At 66.5% G+C, this 22,288-nt stretch overlaps 3 protein-coding genes across 4 annotated transcripts in view; 2 read left to right on the plus strand and 1 right to left on the minus strand.

Annotated features, from left to right (window-relative positions):
* Positions 1–1,471, plus strand: part of CORO7 (coronin 7) — a 38,322-nt gene extending 36,851 nt beyond the window's left edge. For both annotated transcript variants that reach the window (XM_053957222.1, XM_053957221.1), the window contains 2 exons: positions 180–245; positions 714–1,471. In XM_053957222.1, coding sequence (XP_053813197.1) covers positions 180–245; positions 714–800 — 153 coding nt within the window. In that variant the 3' untranslated portion in view covers positions 801–1,471. The remainder of the gene's footprint in view (positions 1–179; positions 246–713) is intronic.
* On the minus strand, positions 1,417–9,763 carry GLIS2 (GLIS family zinc finger 2). Its single transcript, XM_053957224.1, has 6 exons — positions 9,562–9,763; positions 5,413–5,791; positions 4,805–4,981; positions 4,214–4,347; positions 3,608–3,726; positions 1,417–3,499 (listed from the first exon to the last, which is right to left on the minus strand). Exons 2-6 carry the CDS (start codon positions 5,773–5,775, stop codon positions 2,712–2,714), a joined length of 1,581 nt encoding a protein of 526 aa, XP_053813199.1. The 5' UTR covers positions 5,776–5,791; positions 9,562–9,763; the 3' UTR covers positions 1,417–2,711.
* A 3,661-nt stretch (positions 9,764–13,424) lies between these two features.
* On the plus strand, positions 13,425–20,407 carry TFAP4 (transcription factor AP-4). Its single transcript, XM_053957702.1, has 7 exons — positions 13,425–13,616; positions 17,029–17,194; positions 17,647–17,745; positions 18,261–18,431; positions 18,639–18,776; positions 19,779–19,937; positions 20,044–20,407. The coding sequence occupies exons 1-7, from the start codon at positions 13,528–13,530 to the stop codon at positions 20,236–20,238; spliced, it is 1,017 nt and encodes a 338-aa protein (XP_053813677.1). The 5' UTR covers positions 13,425–13,527; the 3' UTR covers positions 20,239–20,407.
* The last annotated feature ends 1,881 nt before the right edge of the window (positions 20,408–22,288 follow it).

Here is a 22,288-nt window from a genome sequence, read left to right on the forward strand (position 1 = left end):
GTGGGATCTCTGGAGGTGCCCTGCTGGGAACATGGGGACTCCCAAGGGGTGTCAGGCAGAGGTAGCCGTGTCCCCAGGATCACTCTTCAGCAATTCTCTGGGGACTGGGAGGCTGCCAGGGTTTGGGAGTGGAAATGGCAAGGCCGGGGGTGCCTCTGAGCCAGAGCTTCTCTCGGCAGAACTACGACCACTTGTTCAAGGTGAACGACAAATCAGTGGGAGGCTCCTTCTACCTGCAGTCCAAGGTGAGCGCCGGGAGGAGCAGGGCAGGGGCTGCACCTTCCTTCCCCTGCCTGTGTTTTGGGACAGGCAGAGCCTGGATGTAGCCAGGGATGAGGCAGGGAGGGGAGTGGGCACCCCATCCCTGTGTGTCACCCCATCCCTGTGCGTCACCCCATCCCTGTGCGTCACCCCATCCCTGTGCGTCACCCCATCGCTGTGTGTCACCCCATCGCTGTGTGTCACCCCATCCCTGTGCGTCACCCCATCGCTGTGTGTCACCCCATCCCTGTGTGTCACCCCATCCCTGTGCGTCACCCCATCGCTGTGTGTCACCCCATCGCTGTGTGTCACCCCATCCCTGTGTGTCACCCCATCCCTGTGCGTCACCCCATCGCTGTGTGTCACCCCATCGCTGTGTGTCACCCCATCCCTGTGTGTCACCCCATCCCTGTGCGTCACCCCATCGCTGTGTGTCACCCCGTGTCCCACAGGTGGTGAGAGCCAAGGAGCGGCTGGACGAGGAGCTGCGCATCCAGGCCAAGGGCGACAAGGAGAAGGGGCGGAAAGCCGAGACGTGACTGCTGCCACCCCTGCCCCCCGTGCCCCTCACCCTTAACTTATAGGTAGCCAATAAACACCGTGTCCTCCAGCACGTGGCCTGGCTGCTCCACGCCCGGGGAGGGAGCGGGGACCTGCCTGCCCAGCAATCCCTGCAGGGATCGGCCCCTCCGAGGGGCTGCGTTTGCCCGGGGCGGGAGGAGGAGGAGGAGGAGGAGGCAGTTGGGGAAGAAGGGGTGTCCCCAGGGCACTGAGGCTGCCAGGGCTCAAATGGCACTGGGGGAGGCTGCAGGAGCTATTTTTGGTGGGGAGGTTGGATGCTCTTGGATGGAGCGCACGGCTACCTCTGGCTCCGTACCCTGGGAGTGCTGTGCCGTTACCTTCTCCCAGCGTGGATGGCTGCTGGCTCGGGGTGAGGGGCTGTGAGGGGACACGCTGTGGCTGTCCCCACCTGCAGCTCACCCCGCCGATGCTGGCAGGCTTTCACTGGTGCCGAGGCCGCCTGAGCAGGAGCGTGGGGACACGGCTGGGGGTCAGGCAGGGTCAGCTGTGCCCCCAAGGTCACACCCGTCCCCCCCCCTGCACCCCCCTGTCCCCAGCGCCGTTGGCACCACGACCAAGGGCTGAAACAGGAACTTACTTCAACTTCACTTTATTGTTTTCTTAATAAACTTCCTCTCCCCTGGACGAATATAGTGTTACAGTCGTTAGCTTATCTCGTACTTGTGCAGTCCTTACACGCTACGCTAACAGCGATGGAGCCCAACAGGAGGAAAATAAAAACAACCCAGAAACTACGATAGAAAGGCACTTCGAGACCGTTAAAATACTGATGTCCTGGAATGTGCAACAACAAACCGATGAGGAGCGAGGAGACGTTTCACCGGCCGGGGCGGCCTGGTCGAGGGCCCGCGGCCATGCTGGGCTAGGGCAGCGCCGGGCGGCCGCCGGTGAGGGCAGGGAGACCGGCTCCCTGCGGGGCACGCGGGGCTCCTTCAGCACGGGAAGGCGGCACCGGGGAGACCCCCGTGGCTCGGAGCGAGCAGGATGCGTGTGACCCCCGGGATTGGGGGGGGTGGGGAGCTCCGAGCTCCGCCCGCGCTGAGGCTGGGCACGCTGCCCCACGGCCGGGGGCTCACCCGGGAGCATCCCAGCGCTGCATCCCGAGGAGCGGGTGCCCGGCAGCCGCTGCCGGCCGTGCCCGCGCTGCCCGCATGCGCTCGCGGTGCGTGGTTAGGTATGAGCGTAGCTAGAGCGGGGCTGTGCCCCGGCGAGCAGCACACGCGGCCGTGTGCCTTGTCACGGGAGGGCCGGGGGGGCGGCGGGACGGGGGCGGCAGCGGGGAGGGAGAGGGTTGGAGGCGGGCGGACGCCGGGCCGGCGAGTGCCCAGCCAGCTGGGCCCGGCTCGGGGTGCCGTGGCTGCGGCACTGCCCGCGGCCGTGCGGGGTGGGATGGCACGGCCGGGCACGGCTCGGGGCTGCGGAGCGGGTGGTCCCCCGGCTGTCACCCCGCTGTCCGTGCGGCAGGAGCCTGGGGGCTGCAGCCCCCCACAGCAGCACCGAGGCCTCGGCAGGGAGACGCCGAGTCAGCGGAAGCAGGAGAGCCCGAGCGGGACCCTGTCGGAGCAGGGGGCTGGTCGAGAAATAAATAGCGGCGTATCCGGCTGCCTAGGGCCGGGGGGGGGGGGGGGGGGGGCAGGGGGCCCCCCCCCCCCGTGCCCAACCTGCCCCCAGCACGGGGTCGCAGCCGGCTCCGGCCGCCGAGGGATTATTGCTTTTCTCAGAAGAGTCCGTTCTTCTTTCGTGACGGGTAAAAGCACGAACGAGGCCCCGCCGGGGCTGCAGGGGGAGGAGAGGGCCATGCCCCCCGTCCCCAGGGAGCGGGATCTGCCCACGGGGCCGGCGGCTGACCCCGGGCATCGTCGGGCCCCTCAGTTGACGGCGGCGGGCTTGAGCAGCAGGGAGCCGGGGGGAATGAGCACCCAGCCGGGGGGCAGCGCCTCGGGGCTGCCCCCCGAGCTGACACCGGCCGAGAGGTCGAGCACGGCCCCCGGCAGCAGTGCCAGGCTCTCGGGGGGCACCCGCGGCCGCCCCGGCTCCGTCCTTTCGCCCCTCTCCTTCCGGCTCTCCAGCCCCTTGCCCGCCTTGGGCGGCCGCCCCTCGGCCCCGCTGCCCTTCTCCCCCTCGGCCTTGGCCCCGCCGGCCAGCAGCGACATGACGGGCAGCCCCAGCCCCGCCGCGAAGGGCGAGGGCAGCAGCGGGCTCTTGGCCAAGTTCAAGGGGCCGCCGTTGAGGGGCAGGACGGGGCCGGGCAGAGCGGGCAGCGCGCCCGCAGCCCCGCAGCCCAGGGCGCTGAGGTCGAGCGGCGCCGGTGCCAAAGGGATGGGCAGCGCCGGCAGCCCCGGCGGAGCGAAGAGGGCGGCGGGGTTGGGGATGACGAGCTGCGCCCCGTTAACGTAGGGCACCTCCGCCGAGCCCAGGGGCGTTTTGGGAGGCGGGTGGACCTTGAGCATCTCCGGGTGCTCAGGGGACACAAAGTGGCCGTGGGCTTTGATGTGCTTGCGGAGGGAGCTGGGGTCGGTGTAGCGTTTGTGGCAGCCCGGCATCTTGCAGGAGTAGGGCTTCTCCACGTAGTGCGTGCGGGTGTGCTTGAAGCGGTCGCTGGAGTTGGAGTAACGCTTGTTGCAGCCTTCGTAGGGGCAGATGTAGGGCTTCTCACCTGTGGGACAGCACCGGGTCTGCCAGGGGGCACCAGCCCTGCCGTGTCCCCCGTGTCCCCCCGAGCCCCCCGCTGCCCCAGTGAGCGCAGTGCGGGGGCTGCGCTGACCTGTGTGCGAGCGGTTGTGGATTTTCAGGTTCTCCAGGCGGGAGAAGCTCTTGTTGCAGGTGGGGCAGCGATGCGGCTTCTCGTTGGTGTGCGTCCGGATGTGGATCAGCATCTTGTACCTGCCAGGATTGGGGCAATCACAGAATCATGGAATGGGTTCAGTTGGGAAGACCTGAAAGCTTGTATAATTCAAACCCCCGGCTGCGGGCAGGGACACTTTCCACTCTCCCAGGCCCTGTGCCAGGGCCTGCCCACCCTCACAGGGAACAATCTCCTCCCAATACCCCATCTAAATCTCTCCTCTTTTAGCTTAAAACTGTTCGCCCTTGTCCTATCATCATCTGCCTGTGGAAGCATCAGGGAGGGAATGTTAGGGAGGGAGTCAGTCCTGACTTCCAGGGCAAGTCCTTGTCCCCGTGCCTTGGCTGTGGGGTGGGAGAACAGGGACATCCAGGCCAGCACAGTCACCCAGCCCCCCCAGGACCTCGCACCCTGCATGAGAGGGAGGGAGGGACAGATGGAAGCTTCCCCTGCATATCCCTAGTGCTGGGCTCCTGCCTCCCCACAGCAGCCCCCCAGAGATCCCCTGGAGCCCCCCATGCCCACCTGGCATTGAAGCCCCTGCCATGGCGGGCACAGCCCTCCCAGTGGCAGCAGTACCCCGCGTCCTTCTCAGGTTTGACGTGGAAGTCGTTGACATGGTCCACCAGGTCTTGCAGGAGGTCGAAGAACTGGTTGCACTGTGGGCAGGAGGCTGGGGGTGAGGGAGCCCAGCAGGGTGGGCACCAGGGGGGCCTGTCCTCCCACCATGGCCAGCACCTGCCCCCCATCCCAGCTCCCACCTGCACCCTGTGTGCAGCAGCACCAGCATTTGGGGAAATGGGAATGGCCCTTTGCAGGACCCCCAGCCCTGTATCACCCCCCAGCATGGCTGCACAGCACCCACTCCCCCCCACCACCTTTCCAGCCCTACTGTCCCTGCTTGGCCTCCCAGCCCCAAAACTTGCCCACAGCCCCAAAGAGCTCTGCCATGGCCGTCCAGCCCCATGTCCTCTCCCAGCCCACAATTTCCCTGCATGCCCCCCATCCATGCAATGCCCATGTGGTCTCCCAGCCCCTCATCACTACCTCCACCCCCTCAAAGCTCCCACACACCCCCACCATAACCCCCCACGGCCCCCAGCCCTCCCTGCTGACCTTGGACCAGCGGCAGACGAGCTGCTTGGGCAGGGGCAGCTCGGGGGGGAGCCGTTTCTCCTTGCTGGGGGGCAGGAAGGCAGCGGGGGGCAGGTGCAGGGCCCCCCCGGCCCCCAGCGGCAGGAAGAACTGGAAGGAGCTGGGGAGGCCATCGATGTAGCGCAGGGACTGGAAATCCTGGAGCAGAGTCCAGAGGGAGGAGCAGTGGGGTACAGGGCCAAGCTGGATGGAGACCCCCCAGAGATGCCCCCCGAGCCCTTCAAGAGATTCTTCCCAGCCCCCCAGGAACCCCAGAACCTCGTAGAGACCCCCCCCAGAGATCCCACCCCTGAGATCCCCCCACGCTCCCCAGAAAACCCCTAGATCTGACACACCCCCACCCAGGGACCCCAAAACCCCACAGAGACCCCCAGGGACACCCCAAAGAGACCTCCCAGGAGCCGCCCCGGGGATACCTCTGGGGTCGGGGGCCGGGGGGGCCAGGCAGGACATTGACCCCGGGCTGTGTGTACACCGGCAGCACCGGGCACGCTGCCGAGGTCGGGAGCGCCGTCCGGGCACAGTCCCCACAGCTGGGGACACCTCGGGGGGGCCACGGCCATACTTACGTGTGGGGTGAGGGGGCCGGGCAGGTCCCCGCTGCCCTGGCGCTCAGGGGACAGCGAGGCACTGCCAGCCGGAGACTCCCCCCCGGAGCGGGGCGAGAGGCTGAGGTCCACCACCGGCACGGCGGCCGGGAAGCGTCCATCCCGCGGCTCCACCAGCCTGGAGTGTCCCAGGAGCCCGGGCGACGGCGAGGCTGGCACGGCCCGGCGACCCCCCCGGCTGCCCCCTCGGCCATCCCCGGCCGGCGGGGTGTCCGGGCGCTGGGGAACGCGGGGTCGGGGGCCGGAGGGGCCCCGCTTCTCGCGGGCAGCTCGCAGCTTGGAGATGCTCAGCTTGAGGTCCAAGGGCTCCTCCAGGGAATGCATGGTGCCGGGGTGGGCTCTGCGGGGGACACCCAGGGGTCACTGCAGGGCCGGGGGGCATCGGTGACACCCAGAGCATCGCCCAAGCCCGGCCCCATGGCAATGCCCGCTCTGCTCCGGGCCGGAGGACACGGTGCTGGCACGGAGAGACCGTGCCGTCCCTTCTGGCCACCCTGCCGCGGCCCCCTCCCGTAGCGGGCAAAGGGCAGGGCATGGCACCGGGCCCCCCCCCCCCCCCCCGGCCCTTCGGTGTCCCCAGCGTGTCCTCTCCGTGTCGCCGGCACAGCCCCTTGGCCCACGACCAAACCTTGCCGGGGATTGCCAAATCCCCTGGGCACCCGCCGAGCTAGAGCTGTGGTGTCCCCATTCCACCCCCCCATCCGTTCCTCCATCCATCCGTCCGTCCGTCAGTCCCCGCGGGCCTGCCCCAGCGAGGCCTTTCCCAGCGGCAGAGGAGGGCGGTGGCGGCCACCAGCCCGGCGGTGACCCGGGCGGCCGAGCCCGCTGGCCCCAGCCCCGGAGGCGGCAGAGCTTCCTCCCCCGCCGGGGCCCCTTCCCCGCCGGCCAACGCCGCTGCTGCCGGGGCCGAGCAGGGGCTGCCGGCCGCACGGCGTGGCACAGAATGGCATGGGACGGCACACAACACAATGCCACCCTCGTGGCTCGGCCGCCGCACATCTGGCGGGCAGCTGAGAACGGGCAGCTCGGTGCAGCAGTGAGCGCCCGAGCCAGAGCCGATGCCGTCCCCCGGCTGTGCCCCCGCGGCCACCCGCATCGCCCAGGGCAGGGTGGGGGCGGCCGAGGGGCCGTGTCGGGGGGCACGGCGCACCCAGCACACGTGGCAGCGGGGGGGGCCCCCCTCCATCCCCACCCCGCCCCGGGGGGCCCGTCCCCCGCCCTGCCCCGCCGGAGGGGCCCCCCGCGCTGGCGGGGGTCCAGCCCGGCTCAGACGCTGAGGAATGCGGAGGAGCCGCGGGGGGCATGGGGCCCGGGCGGCGGGGCGGGGGACCCCCCGCCTGTACCCCTGTGCTGGCCGAGGGGCCGGCCCCAGGGGGGGGTTCCTGTCCCAGGCTCCCAGGGTGGGAGGAGCCGCCCCACGGCATCTCATCACCCTGAGCCTCCCGCGGCCGTGGGGTCAGCCCCATAGGCGGGTCCCTCCTCTTCGGCGAGGCGGGGGGGGGGGGGGGGGGTCCTGGCCTGAGCATCCACCTCCTCCCGCCGCTGTGGAGGCTGCCCCATCTCAGCGTCCCATCTCCCGGTACAGGGACACTCACTGAGCTTTCTCGGCCTGCCTACAGTGGGGCCCTTCCCCTCTGAGGGGGGCTCACCCTGCACCCCACTGCGGGATGTGCCCATGGGGTGTCCCCACCCTGAGTCCCACCACGGTTCTCGGGCTCCAGCAACCCCCATGTGCCCCACAGCCTGGTGGCACAGCTCGGGGACAGACAGACACAGGGGCAGGACCCCACAGCTGGGGTGGCACAGCAGAACCCCCCAGCCCAGGAAATAGGACGGGGGGCTGGCAACCGTCCGGCGATGGTGGTCCCGCAGTGGGGCCAGGCAGGGCGTCACTGCTGGTCCCACCACGACGGTCGTGTCCTCACGTCCTCAGGGTTGGGAGGTTGGGGGTCCCGGTGCGGGTGGTGCTGGGTGGGGACCGCAGCCATCCCCGGGCGGGACGGGTGGGAAAGGGGCCTCCAGCCGCTGACGCCAGGGCTCCCAGCGCGGCCGCGGGCGGGCGAGCAGGACGCTGCCAAACCACGCGGCCTCGGGAAACGGGGCGCCGCGGGGGCCCCGCCGGGATGGGGACGGGGACAAGCCCTGCGGTGGCTTGGCCGGACGCCCCAGCACCTGCGGCCCCCGCGCGAGGCCCCTGCCCGCTCCTGCCTGCTCCTGCCTGCTCTCCCCCCATGGCCTCTCCTGCCCGCGCCAGGCGCTGCCAGCCCAGCCCCAGCCCAGCTTCCCCCCCGCCACACCAGTTCAAACCAGTCCGTCGCGGGGCTGGGCCCAGGGGCTTCCCAGTCCGGGTGGGGGCCGCTGGGATGGAGCCCGGGCGCGGGGGGAGCCCTCCCATCCCCACCGGCCAGGCTGGGGTCCCCTGGGCCCCCTACACTGCCTGGCCGCCGGCACGGCTGGGGGACCCGGGGTGACCCCGGTGCAGCCGGCGGGGTGCCAGGTCTCCACGCTGCTGGCATTGCCGGGGTGTCGCGTATCCCCCCTCCAGCCCCAAACCCGCCAGGAATAGCACAGAGGGACCGCGGGCAGAGGCTCCCGAGGCGCGGTGGGTTCGGGGATGGCGGCGGTGCGGGATGTCAGTGCCATCGCCAGGGGATGGTGACCCCGGGGCTCGGGGAGTGGGAGCGGCGCCAGCGCTGCAGGCAGGGCTCGGTCTCCGCCGCCGTGGCAATTGGCAGCGGCAGGCTGGCACCGCCGCGACGGGGGGCAGTCCCCGGAGCCCCCCGTGCCAGGGCAGCGTGGGTGGGTTGGCAGGATGCGGGTCATTGTCCCCACGGCTGCTGGCAGGACACGGGCGCCCGTGGGACCCGCCATCGCCGCAGATGGTGCTGGCACTGCCACAGCCACTCCTCACAGGAGCCCACCGGTGCCGGACGGGTTTGGGAGGGGGTCACATCCTGTTGGTAGCTCCATCTTGTCACTGTGACCCTCCAGCACCCGTCACCCCACGCCAGCCGGGCTGCCGGCAGCTGCCAAAGGTGTCCCCAGGAGTGGACATGGCTGTGGTCGATGCCATGGTTCCCCCTTGCCGGGCATGTGGAAGCCGCGGGGATCCTGGCCGAGGGCTGACAGCAGCCCTGCCGCCCCGGGAGCAACCCCACAGCAGAGCCGCCAGCATCAGGGCCCCTGCCACCCCTGCCTGGGGACACAGCTGGAGCAGGCGGGGACAGCAGCGGGGTGGTCCCCAGCACCCAGCAGATCAGCACCCTGGGTGCGGCAGCACCGTGGGGATGGGGGCACATGGGGACCCTAGCTGGGGGAGGCGGTGACAGCAGGGTGACAAAGGCATGGGGAAGGGGAGGTGTCCACTGGCTGCAGGGTTTCTCCATGCTGGGCAGGGAACGAGCGCCTGCAGCAGTGCCTAGGGACACCGAGGACAATTTGTGGTCCCCGCTGCTGGCACCTCAGGGAGAGGGTCACACCGTCCTAGTCCCCAGAACACCCCGCAATGGCACAGCCTGGGCTTGGCCACCCCACGCCTCAGCCCCACGAGGCCGTGGGATTGTCACCCCCCATGGTGGGGACTGTCACTTCTCATGATGGGGATCGGGAGGCCCCCACAAAGGGGACCGGGGTGACGGGCGGCTGCCGGGCGGTGGCACCGCCGGCGTGAGACCGGGATGGGGACGCCCTGCACCCCCCACCCAATGCCACCCTTTCTCCCTTCTCGCACCATGGGGACACTGGTGTGTCCCCGGAGGTGACCGCAACCGGGCAGAGCCACCCAGCGCGTCCCCGCCGCAGCCCCCGCCCCACGGCCAAGGTCAGGACACCCGCCCGGGGTGCGGGGGGACGGCGGGTGACGGCCACCCCCCGGCTCCCACCGGGCAGCGGGGAAGCCCCCTCTCCTCATTTCCCTCGGGGGTGCGGCGGGGCCACGTCCTCCCCCCCGACCCGCTCCCTGGGTGGGGGGGCTGCAGGTGCCAAGGGACCCCCCGCATCACCGAGGGTGGCGAGGAAGGGGCTCCCCGGAGGGTCCCCCCTCCCCCCGGCGGTGGCAGCATCCTCCTCATCGTCCTCCTCCCCTCCGCGGCGCCCGGAGCGCGATCGTACCTGCGGCGGGGGCTCAGCGCCGGGCGGGAAGCGGGGCGGGGTGCGGGGCTCGGCGGAGCGGGGCCCCCCGGGGCCGGTGCCGGGGCCGGTGCGGGGCGGCCGGGCCGCTCCGCCACATCCGCAGGGGCTGGGGGCGGGGGTGGCGGCGGCGGGGCTGGGCCCCCCCTGCCCGGTCCCGGGGGCGGCGGCGGGGCGGGGGCTCTGCCCGCCGTGATTTATGGCCGCCCCGCACCGAGCGGCCCGGCCCCGGCTGCGGGCGGCGCTGGGCGGGGGCGGGGGCGGCCCCTCCCCGCCCCCGCGGGGGGCACCGGGGGGCACCGAGCCCCGCCCCGGGGGGGGGGAACCCGCGGGGGGAGACCCGCCACCCCCCCCGCACAAGGTCACCCCGACGCTGCGGCAGAGCCGACCCCCCTCCCCCGCGTGTCCGTGTCCCCTCCGCGTGTCCCTGTCCCCCCCCCCCCCGGGGACGTGGCGGGGCGGGGGGCGGCACCCACCGGAGCCCCCACCTCGTACCGGGGCGGCTCGGGGAGGGAGGGTGGGGGGGGTCACACCGGGGAAATGGGGGTTGGGGGGATCCCCCTCCCCGCAGGAGCGGCGCCGCCCGCCCGTCGCGTGACGTCACAGAGCGGGGCTGGCGTCACGCCTGGCGGGGGCCCCCGCATGACGTCACCGGCGGGGGGTTGTCCCGGGGCCGCGGCTCCTTCCGGCGGCAGGATGTGGCGGGGCCGGCCCGGATGCTGCAGCCTCGCCGGGGGGGTCCCTCCCCCGGGGCCCACGCGGGTGGCTGGGCACACCCCACCCGTGATTTTATTTTGGGGCCGGAATGCAGCTGCGGTGTCCTCAACGGCCCCCCCGAAATGGGGGGGCCAGGGAGGGGGGGGAACCCAACATTACCCCACGCGTTTTTTATTTGGTTTTTTTTTTTTTTTTTTTTTTTTTACGGGGAAGACTGCAATGACCCTAACAGCGCCACTATAAAAGGGAGGGCACACGCGTGGGGGACAGCACTGTCCCAGGCGGGTGGCTGAAGTCACACCCCACCAAAGCACCCGTGGTTGTTTTGTTTCCTTTTTTTTTTTTTTTTTTCCTTGCAGCGGGAGATGCGGTGTCCTTCCTACAAGGGAGGGACACACAGGGAGGAAGCTCCGTTCCATGCGGACTTCTGGGTGGAGAGGGAGCTGCCGCGTCCCCAAGAGCCCCACAAAAGGTGGGACACGAGTGAGGGACAGAATTGTATCACGCGAGCAGTTGAAACCACATCCCACCCGCGGTTTGGGGTTTTCTTTTGCGGGGACAGAGCTGCTGTGTCCCCAACAGCCGCGCAGCAGAACGGGGGACACGAATGGAGGGACAGTTCTGATGCCCACAGGTGGCTGAAGCCACATCCTACCCGTGGTTTGGGTGTTTTTGTGCGGGGAGCCGTTGTGTCCCCAACATCCCCGCCACAAGCAGGAGAGACACGGGAGGGCAGCACTGTCCCACGCGGGTGACCGAAATCCCACCCTGCCCGAGGGACTTCCTGCGGGAGGGGGAGAAGCCGCTGTGTCCCCAACAGGCTCACGATGAAGGGGAGGGGGGACGCGGTGGTCCCCTGCCGTGGGGGGACGCGCAGCCCCCGCAGTGGGGCCCCTGCGGGGGCCGGGCAGGGGGCCCAGGGGACACCCGGCAGAACCTGTCCTGCAGCTCCCAGCGGGGCCAGGCTGTGGGAGGGGGAGGGCTTGAGCCCACCCTGCTCTGCAGGGCCGGGTCCTGCCCCTCCAGGGTGACAGCCCACCCCCAGGACCCCCTGGTGTTCCTGCTCCGGTGGCCCTGGACCCACGCAGGCAGTGCTGGGGGGGCTTTGGGGGGAGGCCACCTGCCACAGGTAGGTTCCTCAGGTACCACACGGCTCTTGCCAGCCCCCTGTGGCTCCTGCCAGCCCTGTGCTCCCCTACCAGTCCCCCAGACTCCCCTTCCAGCTCTGTGCCCCCCTGTGAACCCCCCATGGCCCCTGCCAGCCCCCCATGGCTCCTGCTAGCCCTGTGCCCCCCTGCCACTCTCTACGCCTCCACAGCCCCCAAAGCCTCTATATCCCCCCATTATCCCCCTAAGCTCCCCCCTCCCCACAACTCCTCTGCCAGCCCCCCAGAAGCCCCCCTAAAAGCCCCCTGCCCACAGGAACCTGTCATCCCCAAACCCTGAACCCCCACCTGGAGCCCCCTGTGCCAGCACACGTGAGCCCCCCGTGCCTGCTGTGAGCTCCATGCCCCTGCCAGCCCCCAACCCCCCTGCTAGGCCCCACAGCCCCCTGCCAGCTCCCAGACCCCTCCAGCAGTTCCTCGAGTCCCCTGCCAGCTTTCAGAGCCACTCTGTCAGCCCCCAGAGCCCCCCATCAGATCCTCAAGCCCCCCGCCAGCCCCCAGCCCCCCATCAACTCCCCAAGTTCCTCACCAGCTCCCGGCCCTCAGAATGCCTCTGGCAGCCCCCAGAGCCTCCTCCCCAAAGCCCTTTGCCAGCCGTGGGATCCCTGTCACCCCCAGCTCCCTGAGCCCTGTGACAGCCCCAAGGCTGCTGTGACCCCCCCTCCCCCCAGCCACGGGAGCCCCCCAAAAGCCAGACCCTGCTGGAAACAGGAACGGGATGGGATGGGGTGGGATAGGAATGGGATCAGATTGAATAGAAGAGGATGGGACAGGACTAGGATAGGCCGGGGTGGGGTAGGATAGGATGGGGAGGGGATTAGGCAGGATTGGGATGGGGATGGGATGGAGATAGGGTAGAATGGGGTGGGACAAACTGGATGTAGGAGAGGATTGGATGGGGACAGGATAGGATGGGATAAAATGGAATAGGGACAAGACAGGTCAGGATAAGGTAGGATGGGGTACAGCAGATGAGGTGGGATGGGGATAAAGCAGGATAGAATGGGAACAGGACAGGATGGAATAGGATTAGCTGGGACTGGAACAGGTCAGGATACCATGAGATAGGATGGGATGGAGATGAGGCAGGTCAGAATGGACTGAGATGGGATTTTGGATTGGATGGGATAGGATAGGACAGGATTGGATTGGATAGGATGAGATGAGTTAGGATGGAGTGAGGACAGGGTGTGATGGGGATGGGATGGGGACACATCAGGCCAGGGTAGGATGACATAGGACTGGGATGGGATAGGATGGAGACAAGACAGGTCAGGATGGGATAGGATAGAGCAGGATAGGACAAAGCTATGGCAAGATAGGCTGGGATGAGGTGGGATGGGGACAGGTCACATTGAGATAGGATGAGATAGGGACAAAACAGGCCAGGGTGGGATGGGATAGCATAGGATAGGGTAGGATGGGATGGAACTAGGGCAGGATGGAATGATGTGGGGTGGAATGGACACAGGTAAGGATGGGGTAGGATAAAGCAGGATAAGATAGGGTAGGATGGGATGGAACTAGGGCAGGATAGAATGAGGTGGCATGGGACAGGGACAGGTCGGGGTGGGATAGGGTAGGGTTTGGTATGATAGGATAGGATGTGATGGGTATGGAGTGGCATAGGGACAGCTCAGGATGGTATGAGGACAGGGCAGGATGAGGGTAGGATGAGAGGCATAGGATCGAGTAGCGTAAAATAGAGTAGAATAGGATGGAGCCAGGTCAGGGCGCGACGCGGTGTGACGGGCCGGTGCCAGCACGGGTCGGTACCGTCCCGGCCGCTCCAGTCGCCCCGCGTCCCGCCGCCGTGTCCCGGTGCCGCTCCGGCCGCGCTGCGGCCCCTCCCGCCGCCTTTGTTTACGCGGGGCCGGTGCGGGGCGGGGGCGGCGCCGGGCGGGCGGGGGCGGGCGGGGGAGCGGCGGCGGCGGCGGGCGGGAGCCGCGCTCGCTCCAGCTGTTTCCCGCCTTGGGCCGCGGGCAGAGGCCGGAGCCGGGCCGGGAGGGGCTGAACCGGGCCGGGACGAGCCGGGCTGGGCTGAACCGGGCCCCCCGCCCCCGTTATGGAGTACTTCATGGTGCCGGCCCCCAAGGTGCCGGCCCTGCAGCACTTCAGGAAATCCGAGAAGGAGGTCATCGGTGGGCTCTGCAGGTGGGGGAGCGCCGGGAGATCCCGGGCTCGGGGGTCTCGGGAGGACCGGGGGGCGATGGCGGGGAAGGGGGGAGCGGAGAACGGGGGGAGCGGCGCGGCCGCCGCGGCCCCGCCGCCCGCACGTGGTCCCGGCCGCGCACATGGGACCGGCGGCCGCGCGTGGCCCGGGCGGGGAGCGCCGCGCCCCCACCCCCGCCCGGCCCCCGCGGGTGCGGCGGGGCGCGCTCGGGGCGGGGGGCGCGGGGCGCGGGGGTCCGGGGGGCGCGGGGGTGTGTGTTTACCGCCGGGCCTGGCCGTGACTCTGCAGCCGCCCGGAGGAGGCGGGTCGCGGCCGGGGCTGCCGGGACATGTAGTGCGGGAGCGGCGGCACAAAGCCCGCGGACACGCGGGGAGCCCCGGCGGGCGGGGGGGCGGCCGGGGACGGGGGCTGCGCCCGCGGGGCTCGCCGGGGGGCGGCGGGCGAGGGGGGGGGGGGCGCGGGCCCCGGGGCCACGCGGGGCGGCCCTGAGCCCCCGCAGCCTTCCCGGGCCTTGAGCTCCCGCCCCCGGGAGCGCTGAGCCCCCCCCCCCCCCGGGCCCGGGGCCGCCGTGGGGCCGCACGAACGGCCGGGCCCCGCGGGGCTGTGGGGCGGCCCGGGCCCCACGGCACGTGTTGGGAGCCCGGCCCCTCGGGGTGCTGCCCCTGCCCCACGGCGTGGGGGGCTCGTCCCCGCGATCCCGGGGAGTGGCCTCACCTGAGCCCCCCCGGAGGTGCAGCAGCGACCCAGGGCGGGGGGGGGGCGGCTTCTCTGGGGTCCCTCGCGGGGGTCGCCGCGGGCCCGTGGCTTGGGGGGTGAGTGCACGGGCAGGGGGTGCGGCTGTCCCGCCCGGAGACTGGGGGCTGCGCGGCCCCACACTGACCCCGGCACGGGGCAGAGCTCGGGGAGCAGCCTTCCCACTGCCCCGAGCTCCGGGATACCCTGCCTAGAGCTCAGGCCGCCGGGTGACACCCACGCGTGGAGCTCGGGGTGCCGGGAGCTGCCCTGCTTGTGACCTCGAGGAGCTCAGGGACACCCTGCCTGCAAGCTCAGGGTGCTGGGGGACAGCCTGCCTGTGAACCGGGGGTTCAGGGGACACTTGGCTATATCCTGCTTGTTCACTCAGGTGTACCCTGACCCTGTAAGCTTAGAAGTGCCCTTCATGGTAGCATGGAGATACCCTGCCTATGAACTTGGGGATGCCCTGCCTGCAGGTTGGGGAATACCCTACCTGTGACCTCAAGGAGCTTGGGGATACCCTTTGCATGTGGCCGTGCCTCCCTTGCTCTCCAGCACAGCCCACAGCACAAGCTGTGATCAGTGTTGGACATGAGTAGACAGTGGGGCATCTGCCTTGTGCCTGGCTCCAAAACCCACATGGGTTTGTTTCTCTCAAGGTCCAGGCGAGAGAAATGTCCTCCCCAGCGTGGGGAGGACCAAATTCTGCTTGCCTGACAGAAACCCCACAGCAGCAGCACCAGGCTGGAGACACCCCAGGGGCTCCAGTGGGTGCCACCTGCTCCCCCTGCCTCTGTGCTGCCCCATCCCTGGCCAAGCTGGGTGTCTGAATCCATGGGTTTTTGCCCTTTCTGTATTTTGCTGTCACTTCTCAGGTCTCTTCCCAGGAAGAGCAGCTGGGGCAGGTTGCGGGAGGTCTACCGGCGAGGAAGCAGGCTCTTCCTCCTTTCCCAGTATTTAAGAAACCACTTCCGCGCTGCCCAGTCCTGGGCCTCTCCATCCCATTCCCCTTAAGTGTGTGGTGGTCCAACATCCTGGAGCAGTGCTCCAGCCACCTCCTTACCCCAAGAGGGACGATGTCTCCAGGACCTGCACAGTTTGGTGTGTTTTGGGGACAAGTTTGGGGCTAGTTTCAGCAGGAGCAGGGTGGTGGGTGACAGCCACCACCAGATGGGAGCCCTGTGCCACAATCCTACTGTGAGCAGCTCTTGGTCCATGCAGCAGAGGCTGCTCCCAGGGAGGGGGGCAGACCCCTGGGCACCCATCACAGTTCTACATCCCCAGGATTGCATGTGAGGGAGCCAGTGCAGCGCGTGCTTGGCACACAGTGTCAGCCCGTGCTGGGACACTGCTCCAGAGGTTGGGGACACACATCTTCCTGACCCCCATGGGCTGAGGTGGGGTCCTTCCTCATCCCCTTGGGATGCACTGGGATCATTTCCTATCCCTCTAGAGTAAACCAGGATCTTTCCCCATCTGCTTGGGATGAGCTGTGATTCTTCTCTGTCTTGCTGGGCACAGCTGGGATCCTTCCCAGTGCCTTTGGACAGACCTGGAATCCATCCCTTTCTTAGGCTGAGCGAGGATCCTTTCCCATCCCTCTGGGATGAGCTGGGTCTTTCCCCATCCCTGTGTATCATGGATGAGTTGTGGTGCATTCCCCAGCTGCAGCAGGCAGTGATGAGTGAGTGGCCTGAGAGTCTCCGGTCACTGCCTGGGCACACGGTGGAGCTGCACGTATCCCTTAGATCATCTGCGCTCCCAAACCTCCGTGGTTCCTCCCTGGCCTCACCAGGAGGGCAAGGAGGGCAGGATGCTGGGCTTTGCTTCCTAGGCTGGCTTTGGCAAGGCTCAGGGTGGAATGTTCCCATCTCCCCATCCCAGAGCCGCCGGGCACCTGGACGGGCGGCTGGAGCCCGTCTTATCTCGCCTCGTGCCGGCGGCCCGGCTCCTGTGTTTAGTCTTTGGTGCCTCGCAGCATCCCCGGCGCCAGCGGGTGCCGGGTGCCTGCACTCTGGGGAGAGTTGGCACGGTGTGATCCAAAACCTCTGCCCTGCTTCCCTCGGGGTGTGGGCGAAGCCAGACCCCACGGCAGCGAGCTTTGCTCAGGTCTTGTGCTCTGGACCCGTGGGTGTTGGCTGCCCGGAGCCCTCGCCCTCCATGCTGGCATTTCCCGGCCCATCTGCGGGGCAAGGGCGTGGGGGGTGAGGAGGCAGCGGCAGGAAGCAGGCAGGAGCTGCGGCTTGGGGTGGGACGGGGGCTTCTCTGCTGGGAGCTGTCATCTGGAAGCCATCAGCAGGGCGGGAGGGAGGGAGCCGCCTTCCCGGGGCCACACACGCCGGCCAGCCCGCAGCCTCCCTCGCCCACCTGGGGGTCCCCTCGCCCAGGCTGGGCACTGGGCAGTGTGTCTGAGCCCAGTGGAACCAGGGGGCTGCAGCAGGGCCATTGTTTGGCCAGTGCATCCCCCAAAGCTTTGGACACAGGGCTGGAGAAACCCACTCACCTGCTTTGGTGATTCCCAGCACCGCAGCCATCGTCCCCTCCATGTCACCCGTCCTTTTGGCAGCTTGGAACCATCACTGCAAAGCAAGGGGGGATGCAGTGAGATGGCAGCAGGGGTGCAGCCCCGTCTTCCCTAACCCCGGGTCTCTCTCACAGCTTGGCCAACATCCCATTGACTCCAGAGACCCAGCGGGACCAGGAGCGGCGGATACGCAGGGAAATCGCCAACAGCAACGAGAGACGGCGGATGCAGAGCATCAATGCTGGCTTCCAGTCCCTGAAAACCCTCATCCCACACACGGATGGGGAGAAGCTCAGCAAGGTGAGCAGTATTCACACATTGGTTCTACACGTGGAGGGGCTGAAAGTGGAGCTGGGGGCATTTGGGTGTTAACTCGGTGATGGCGCTCTCTCCTGGGGAGGTTTCCCAGCAGGAGTGGATGTGCATCCCCGGCCCGGTGTCCTGGAGTGGGCTGGAAGTGTGTGACAGCCCCCAGTGCCCCAGGAGCAGGGTGACATGTTCCTGGGTGAGGAGGGACCCCACTGCAGAGGGGAGTGGGGTGAGGAGGCAGCTGGTCGGGTTCCTGAGGTGGGTGCATTGGAGGGTTTCACCATGGTGGAAATCCCAGGGGGGGAACCTGGGATGAGGCAAACGCTGGGAGGAGACACCAGGGACGGGCAAGGAGCAGTGCTGCTTGCAGAGCACATCAGGAGGAGGCCTGGGGGGACACCGGGGTCTCCTGCCTCAGCATGCCCCTCCTGGCTCCCCCACAGGCAGCCATCCTCCAGCAGACGGCCGAGTACATCTTCTCCCTGGAGCAGGAAAAGACTCGGCTACTGCAGCAGAACACCCAGCTCAAGCGGTTCATCCAGGTAGTGCCCCAGGGATGGGACAGGAGGGGGTGGGACAAGTCCTGGCTGGCCAGGGTGGGGATGTCATTGCAGTTCCTTGGGCTCAGGGTAGGACCCTCTACCCTGCTCAGCCAGAGAGAGTGGCGATGTTTCCATTCCCCTGGCAGGGCAGGGAGCCCCATTCAACCTGGCATCTCTTACTTGGCAGGGGGAGAAGGGTTGGGGTCCCATTTTCCATTATTTCCACCCATTTGGGGTGTCGGGGATGGCCTGGTGGCAGTAATGGCGCTGGTTGAACTGGTTGAACTGCCCTGGGTGTCACAGTGTGAGAATCAGGTTGGCACAAGGCTGGGGAGATGAGGACCAGGATGGGGGACACGGGCAGGAGCCCATCTGTCCCCAGGCATCCAACACAAGCCCAGGGACACCTTTTCCTGCATGGAGCTCTGATGGGGAATGGCATCACCCAGAAGTCTGGATGGCAGGGAGAGCATCTGTGCTAGCCCCCTTTCCCTGACACCACATTCCCACGGCAGGAATTCAGTGGCTCCTCCCCAAAACGGCGACGGGCAGAGGACAAAGACGAGGGGATTGGCTCGCCGGACATCTGGGAAGATGAGAAGGCCGAGGATCTGCGTCGGGAGATGATTGAGCTCCGGCAGCAGCTGGACAAGGAGCGCTCGGTCCGCATGATGCTGGAGGAGCAGGTGAGGCCAGGTGCCCTCTTGCAGCCTCTGCCATGTCCCCAGTGAACCCCAGGGACACCAGCAGTGCTGTGGGGTCACCGAACACCTGCTTTGGACACCGCTTCTCCGTGCTTGTCCGGGGCTTCCTGGCTCCCACTGAGGGGACAGCTGGGGTTCAGCGCGGCCATGCCAAACTCCCCACTGATGTTGGGGTTCTCTGGCCTGCAGGTTCGCTCCCTGGAGGCCCACATGTACCCCGAGAAGCTGAAGGTGATTGCTCAGCAGGTGCAGCTCCAGCAGCAGCAGGAACAGGTGAGGTTGCTGCACCAGGAGAAGCTCGAGCGTGAGCAGCAGATCCGAACCCAGGTGAGTGCACCCCAGACACCCCCAGGTACTGGAACACGGGGCGTGGGTTTGCTGATGGACTTGGCACCTCCTGTGGGCACTGATGTTCCAGCAAAGCTGTCATCCTTAGTGATTTGGGAAAGGGGTGGCCCAAAGCCCCCCACAGTGCTTGGGGCCGTGCTTGCGGGCACCCTGTGTTTCAGGGAGGGACTGTGGATTGGATCACCCGTGGTGGCTTCCCGGTGGCTCTGTTCCCTGGCACAGAGGGGTTTGTACAGGGAAGGTCACTTGCTGCCAGAGAGGGTTTCATCTCAGGGGCTTCACCTTTCTCTGGGTGACTCCCACTGAATTTCAGGGATCCCCAATCCACTCCCTGCCATCCAGCAGGCTGGGAAAGGGGAGTGTCAAGCTGGCAGGCAGAGGGGGTGGAAACCTTCAGCCTTTCCCCCGAGACTGCTGGATTTGCCAGTGGTGCAGGGAGGAGACGAGTGCTGTGCCAGCACCGGTCCCTGTGCGCTGCCACCCTCGAGCCCAGCCCGGGGCCACGCCACTCTGGGAGCTTCAAAGGGACAAACAGCAGCTTCTTCCCTGCTCCTTGGGCTTCTGCAGAGCCGTGTCCCTGCAGGGTCCCTGCCGGCTGCCTCCCAGGGAAGTTCAGCCTATTTTTAGGTGAACTCTCCGTAGCCTCCTGCTAGGGTGGATCTTCCATCCGCTGCTCGAACGAGGATCTCCGAGGGGTGTGAGAAATTCCTGGCCACGCAGAGAATGGCACTTGCCTCTCCTGGCTTCAAAGCCCAAATCATTGTCCTTTGGGATATGGGGAATCCTTCATGTTCTGCTCTGCAAAGCTGAGGTGACAGCAGCTTTCAGCTGGCATCATCCTGCACCCACTGGGATGGAGAACTGGAGCAGCCGAGTGGTGCTTCAGCTTTTATGGAGCTTAGGCTCTGTGAACAAGCGCAATGTTCTCCCCACGCTGCCGTGCTGTGCCCTGCTCACCGGGGTTTTCCCTTCTGTCCCCAGCTCCTGCCATCACATGCTCCCCCAGCGCCCACCCACCACCCCACCGTGATCGTTCCAGCGCCGCCTCCCTCCCATCATGTCACCGTGGTCACCATGGGCCCATCCTCGGTCATCAACACGGTCTCCACGTCCCGGCAAAACCTGGACACCATCGTTCAGGTGAGTGGGGGTGCAGCAGGGGGTTTGGCAGCAGGGGACTTGGGGGGGACCCTAACCCCCGGGCTGGGTTAGAGGTGTCCTGACAGCCGGTGTGTGCCCTGGGCAGGCGATCCAGCACATTGAGGGGACGCAGGAGAAGCAGCTGCAGGAAGAGGAGCAGAGACGCGCCGTCATCGTAACGCCAGCGCGCGCCTGCCCTGAGCCCTCCGCCTCCGACACCGCCTCCGACACCGAGGGCAACGACAGTGACTCCATGGACCAGAGCAAAGAAGAGCCCTCGGGGGACGGGGAGCTGCCCTGACACCCCCCGGCCAGCAGCTGGGGAGGGAAGCTGGGGCAGGGGGGGAAACGTCAGAGAATATGCTGAAATTTTTAAAAAATACAACATGATTTGGGTCTCTTTTATGACCTTTTTCCAATACTGTAAAGCAGAGCGTTAGAGGCAGGCAAAGGTCACCCTTCAGCTCCCAGGGGGGCAGGGGCTTGGGGGTGGCCACAGTGGGGCATGGGGGGCTCGGGGCATGGTGGGGGGCATTGGGGATGGGGGTCACAGCCCCCCCACTCTGGTTTATCACCCCCCACCTGCCAACCCACAGGAATCCTGCCAAGCTGGCAGCAGTCCCACTGTTCCTGATGGTGTTCCCTTGGGACAGGGCCTTTGGTTGGGATCTTAATTTGGTTTTTTCCTTCTCTTGTGTTTTTTTTTTCTTTTAATTAAATATTTGTTTTTAAGCAGGGGGGAGATGCCAAGTGACATGGCAGCAAGGGCAGGACAGGGATCCCTGGCTTCAGGGTACCACCATGGCTCCTGCACCCCACGTGGGGCAGGGAAAACCCCCTCGAGAGTAAAATAATCCTGGGATGATGCCATTGGAGCACGGTAGGAGGGCTGGCATATGCCATCCCTCCCTGGCATTTCCAACACCCACCTCCTTGGCACAGGGATGGCAGGTTGGGGGCTGAATTTTACACCCCATCCCTGTCCCTGTGCCCATTCCTGTCCCCCCACCCTGTTCCCATCCCTCCTTTAAGCACTTAACCTGGTTTGTGGGGTCTGTCAGCTCCAAAGAGCTTTTCTATTTTGTGATTGTGTCGCTTGGGTCTGTTGTGGTGGGTGGGGGGTCCCTGTTTTGTGCGTCCCCCCCTCGCCCCACTGCCCCCCACCCGGCTGTAGGATTTTAGGCCAGTTGTGTGTAGAGCCTCGGTGGTATTCAGTAGGTTCCCCCCAGCTGCAGCTGTTTCTCGGTTCCTTTCCCCTTTTGTGGTTTTTTTTTTTTGTTTGTTTGTTTTTTTTTGTTTTGTTTTGTTTTTTTTTTTGTTTTGTTTTGGTTTTTTTTTTTGGTTTTTTTTTTGTTTGTTTTTTGTATTTTTTTTACAATTTTCAGGTCTTTGTGTTGATTGAGAAGCTATTCTATTTTGTTAAGAAAGTTGAAAAAAAAAAGAGGCTCGTGCCTTTGTAAAGAAACAAAATAAAGTTTGTACTTGGTTTTTTAGAAGTTCCGTCCCAGCGTTAATGTTTGTGGGGACGGGGATGGATCCCATCGTGATGGACACTGGTCCCTTTGGGGCTCATGGGGAGGGCAGGGAGTGCTGCCTGCACTGGGAATCACGGCAGGAGGCAAAGGCAGAGGATGCTGGCCCTGGCCCTGGCCCTGGTGTGGTTCCTGCTCAGCAGCCAGGCTGTGTTTAAAGGCTCAGCCCTGCCAGTGCTGCCCACATGTGATGGGCACACTGGGGCTCGGCTCAGTGCTGAGATTGAGGTGGGGGACATCTGAGCTCGTTTTAATGAGGCCACACAGCTGAGGGGAACTGGGGTCAGATTTTGTGTCCCCTGTCCCCAGGGATGGGGGTATCCATCTCTCCATGGAGCTGACTCGGGGTCACACATCTCTCTCCATGTTTTTTTGGGGGGAGGCACCTCTCTTTTCCCATGGAGCACCCATGTCTCAGCATCCTCCCATGGCTGTGGGTCCCTCCCACTGCCCCTCCACTCCATGGCATCTGTGGTGTCCGGCCAAGGGGTGGCTCCTGCCTGCTCTGAGCCATCACCCCCTCTCCCCCACCCCCTGCTCCACATCATTGCCCCCTTCCACCCCCCATCTCGGGTTCAGGGGCTCCCCCTGCTCCTACTCTTGGAGAACTGTTTGCCACCTTCCCTGAGAAAAAAGCTGGGTCACAGCCCCCCAGCAATGGCTCCTGCACTGATGGAGCCCAAGGGTCACTCTGCCGTGGCCAGGCTTTGGGGACAGCGCTGGGAGGCTGTTCTGTACGAGCAAGGGTGCCAGGTGCTGGTGACATTGTGCCCTTTGCCACACTGCCAGTGCAGTGACAGTGGGGACACCATCAGGGTG

The sequence above is a fragment of the Vidua chalybeata genome, chromosome 16 (genome assembly GCF_026979565.1).
Source record: "Vidua chalybeata isolate OUT-0048 chromosome 16, bVidCha1 merged haplotype, whole genome shotgun sequence".
Lineage (NCBI taxonomy): Eukaryota > Metazoa > Chordata > Aves > Passeriformes > Viduidae > Vidua > Vidua chalybeata.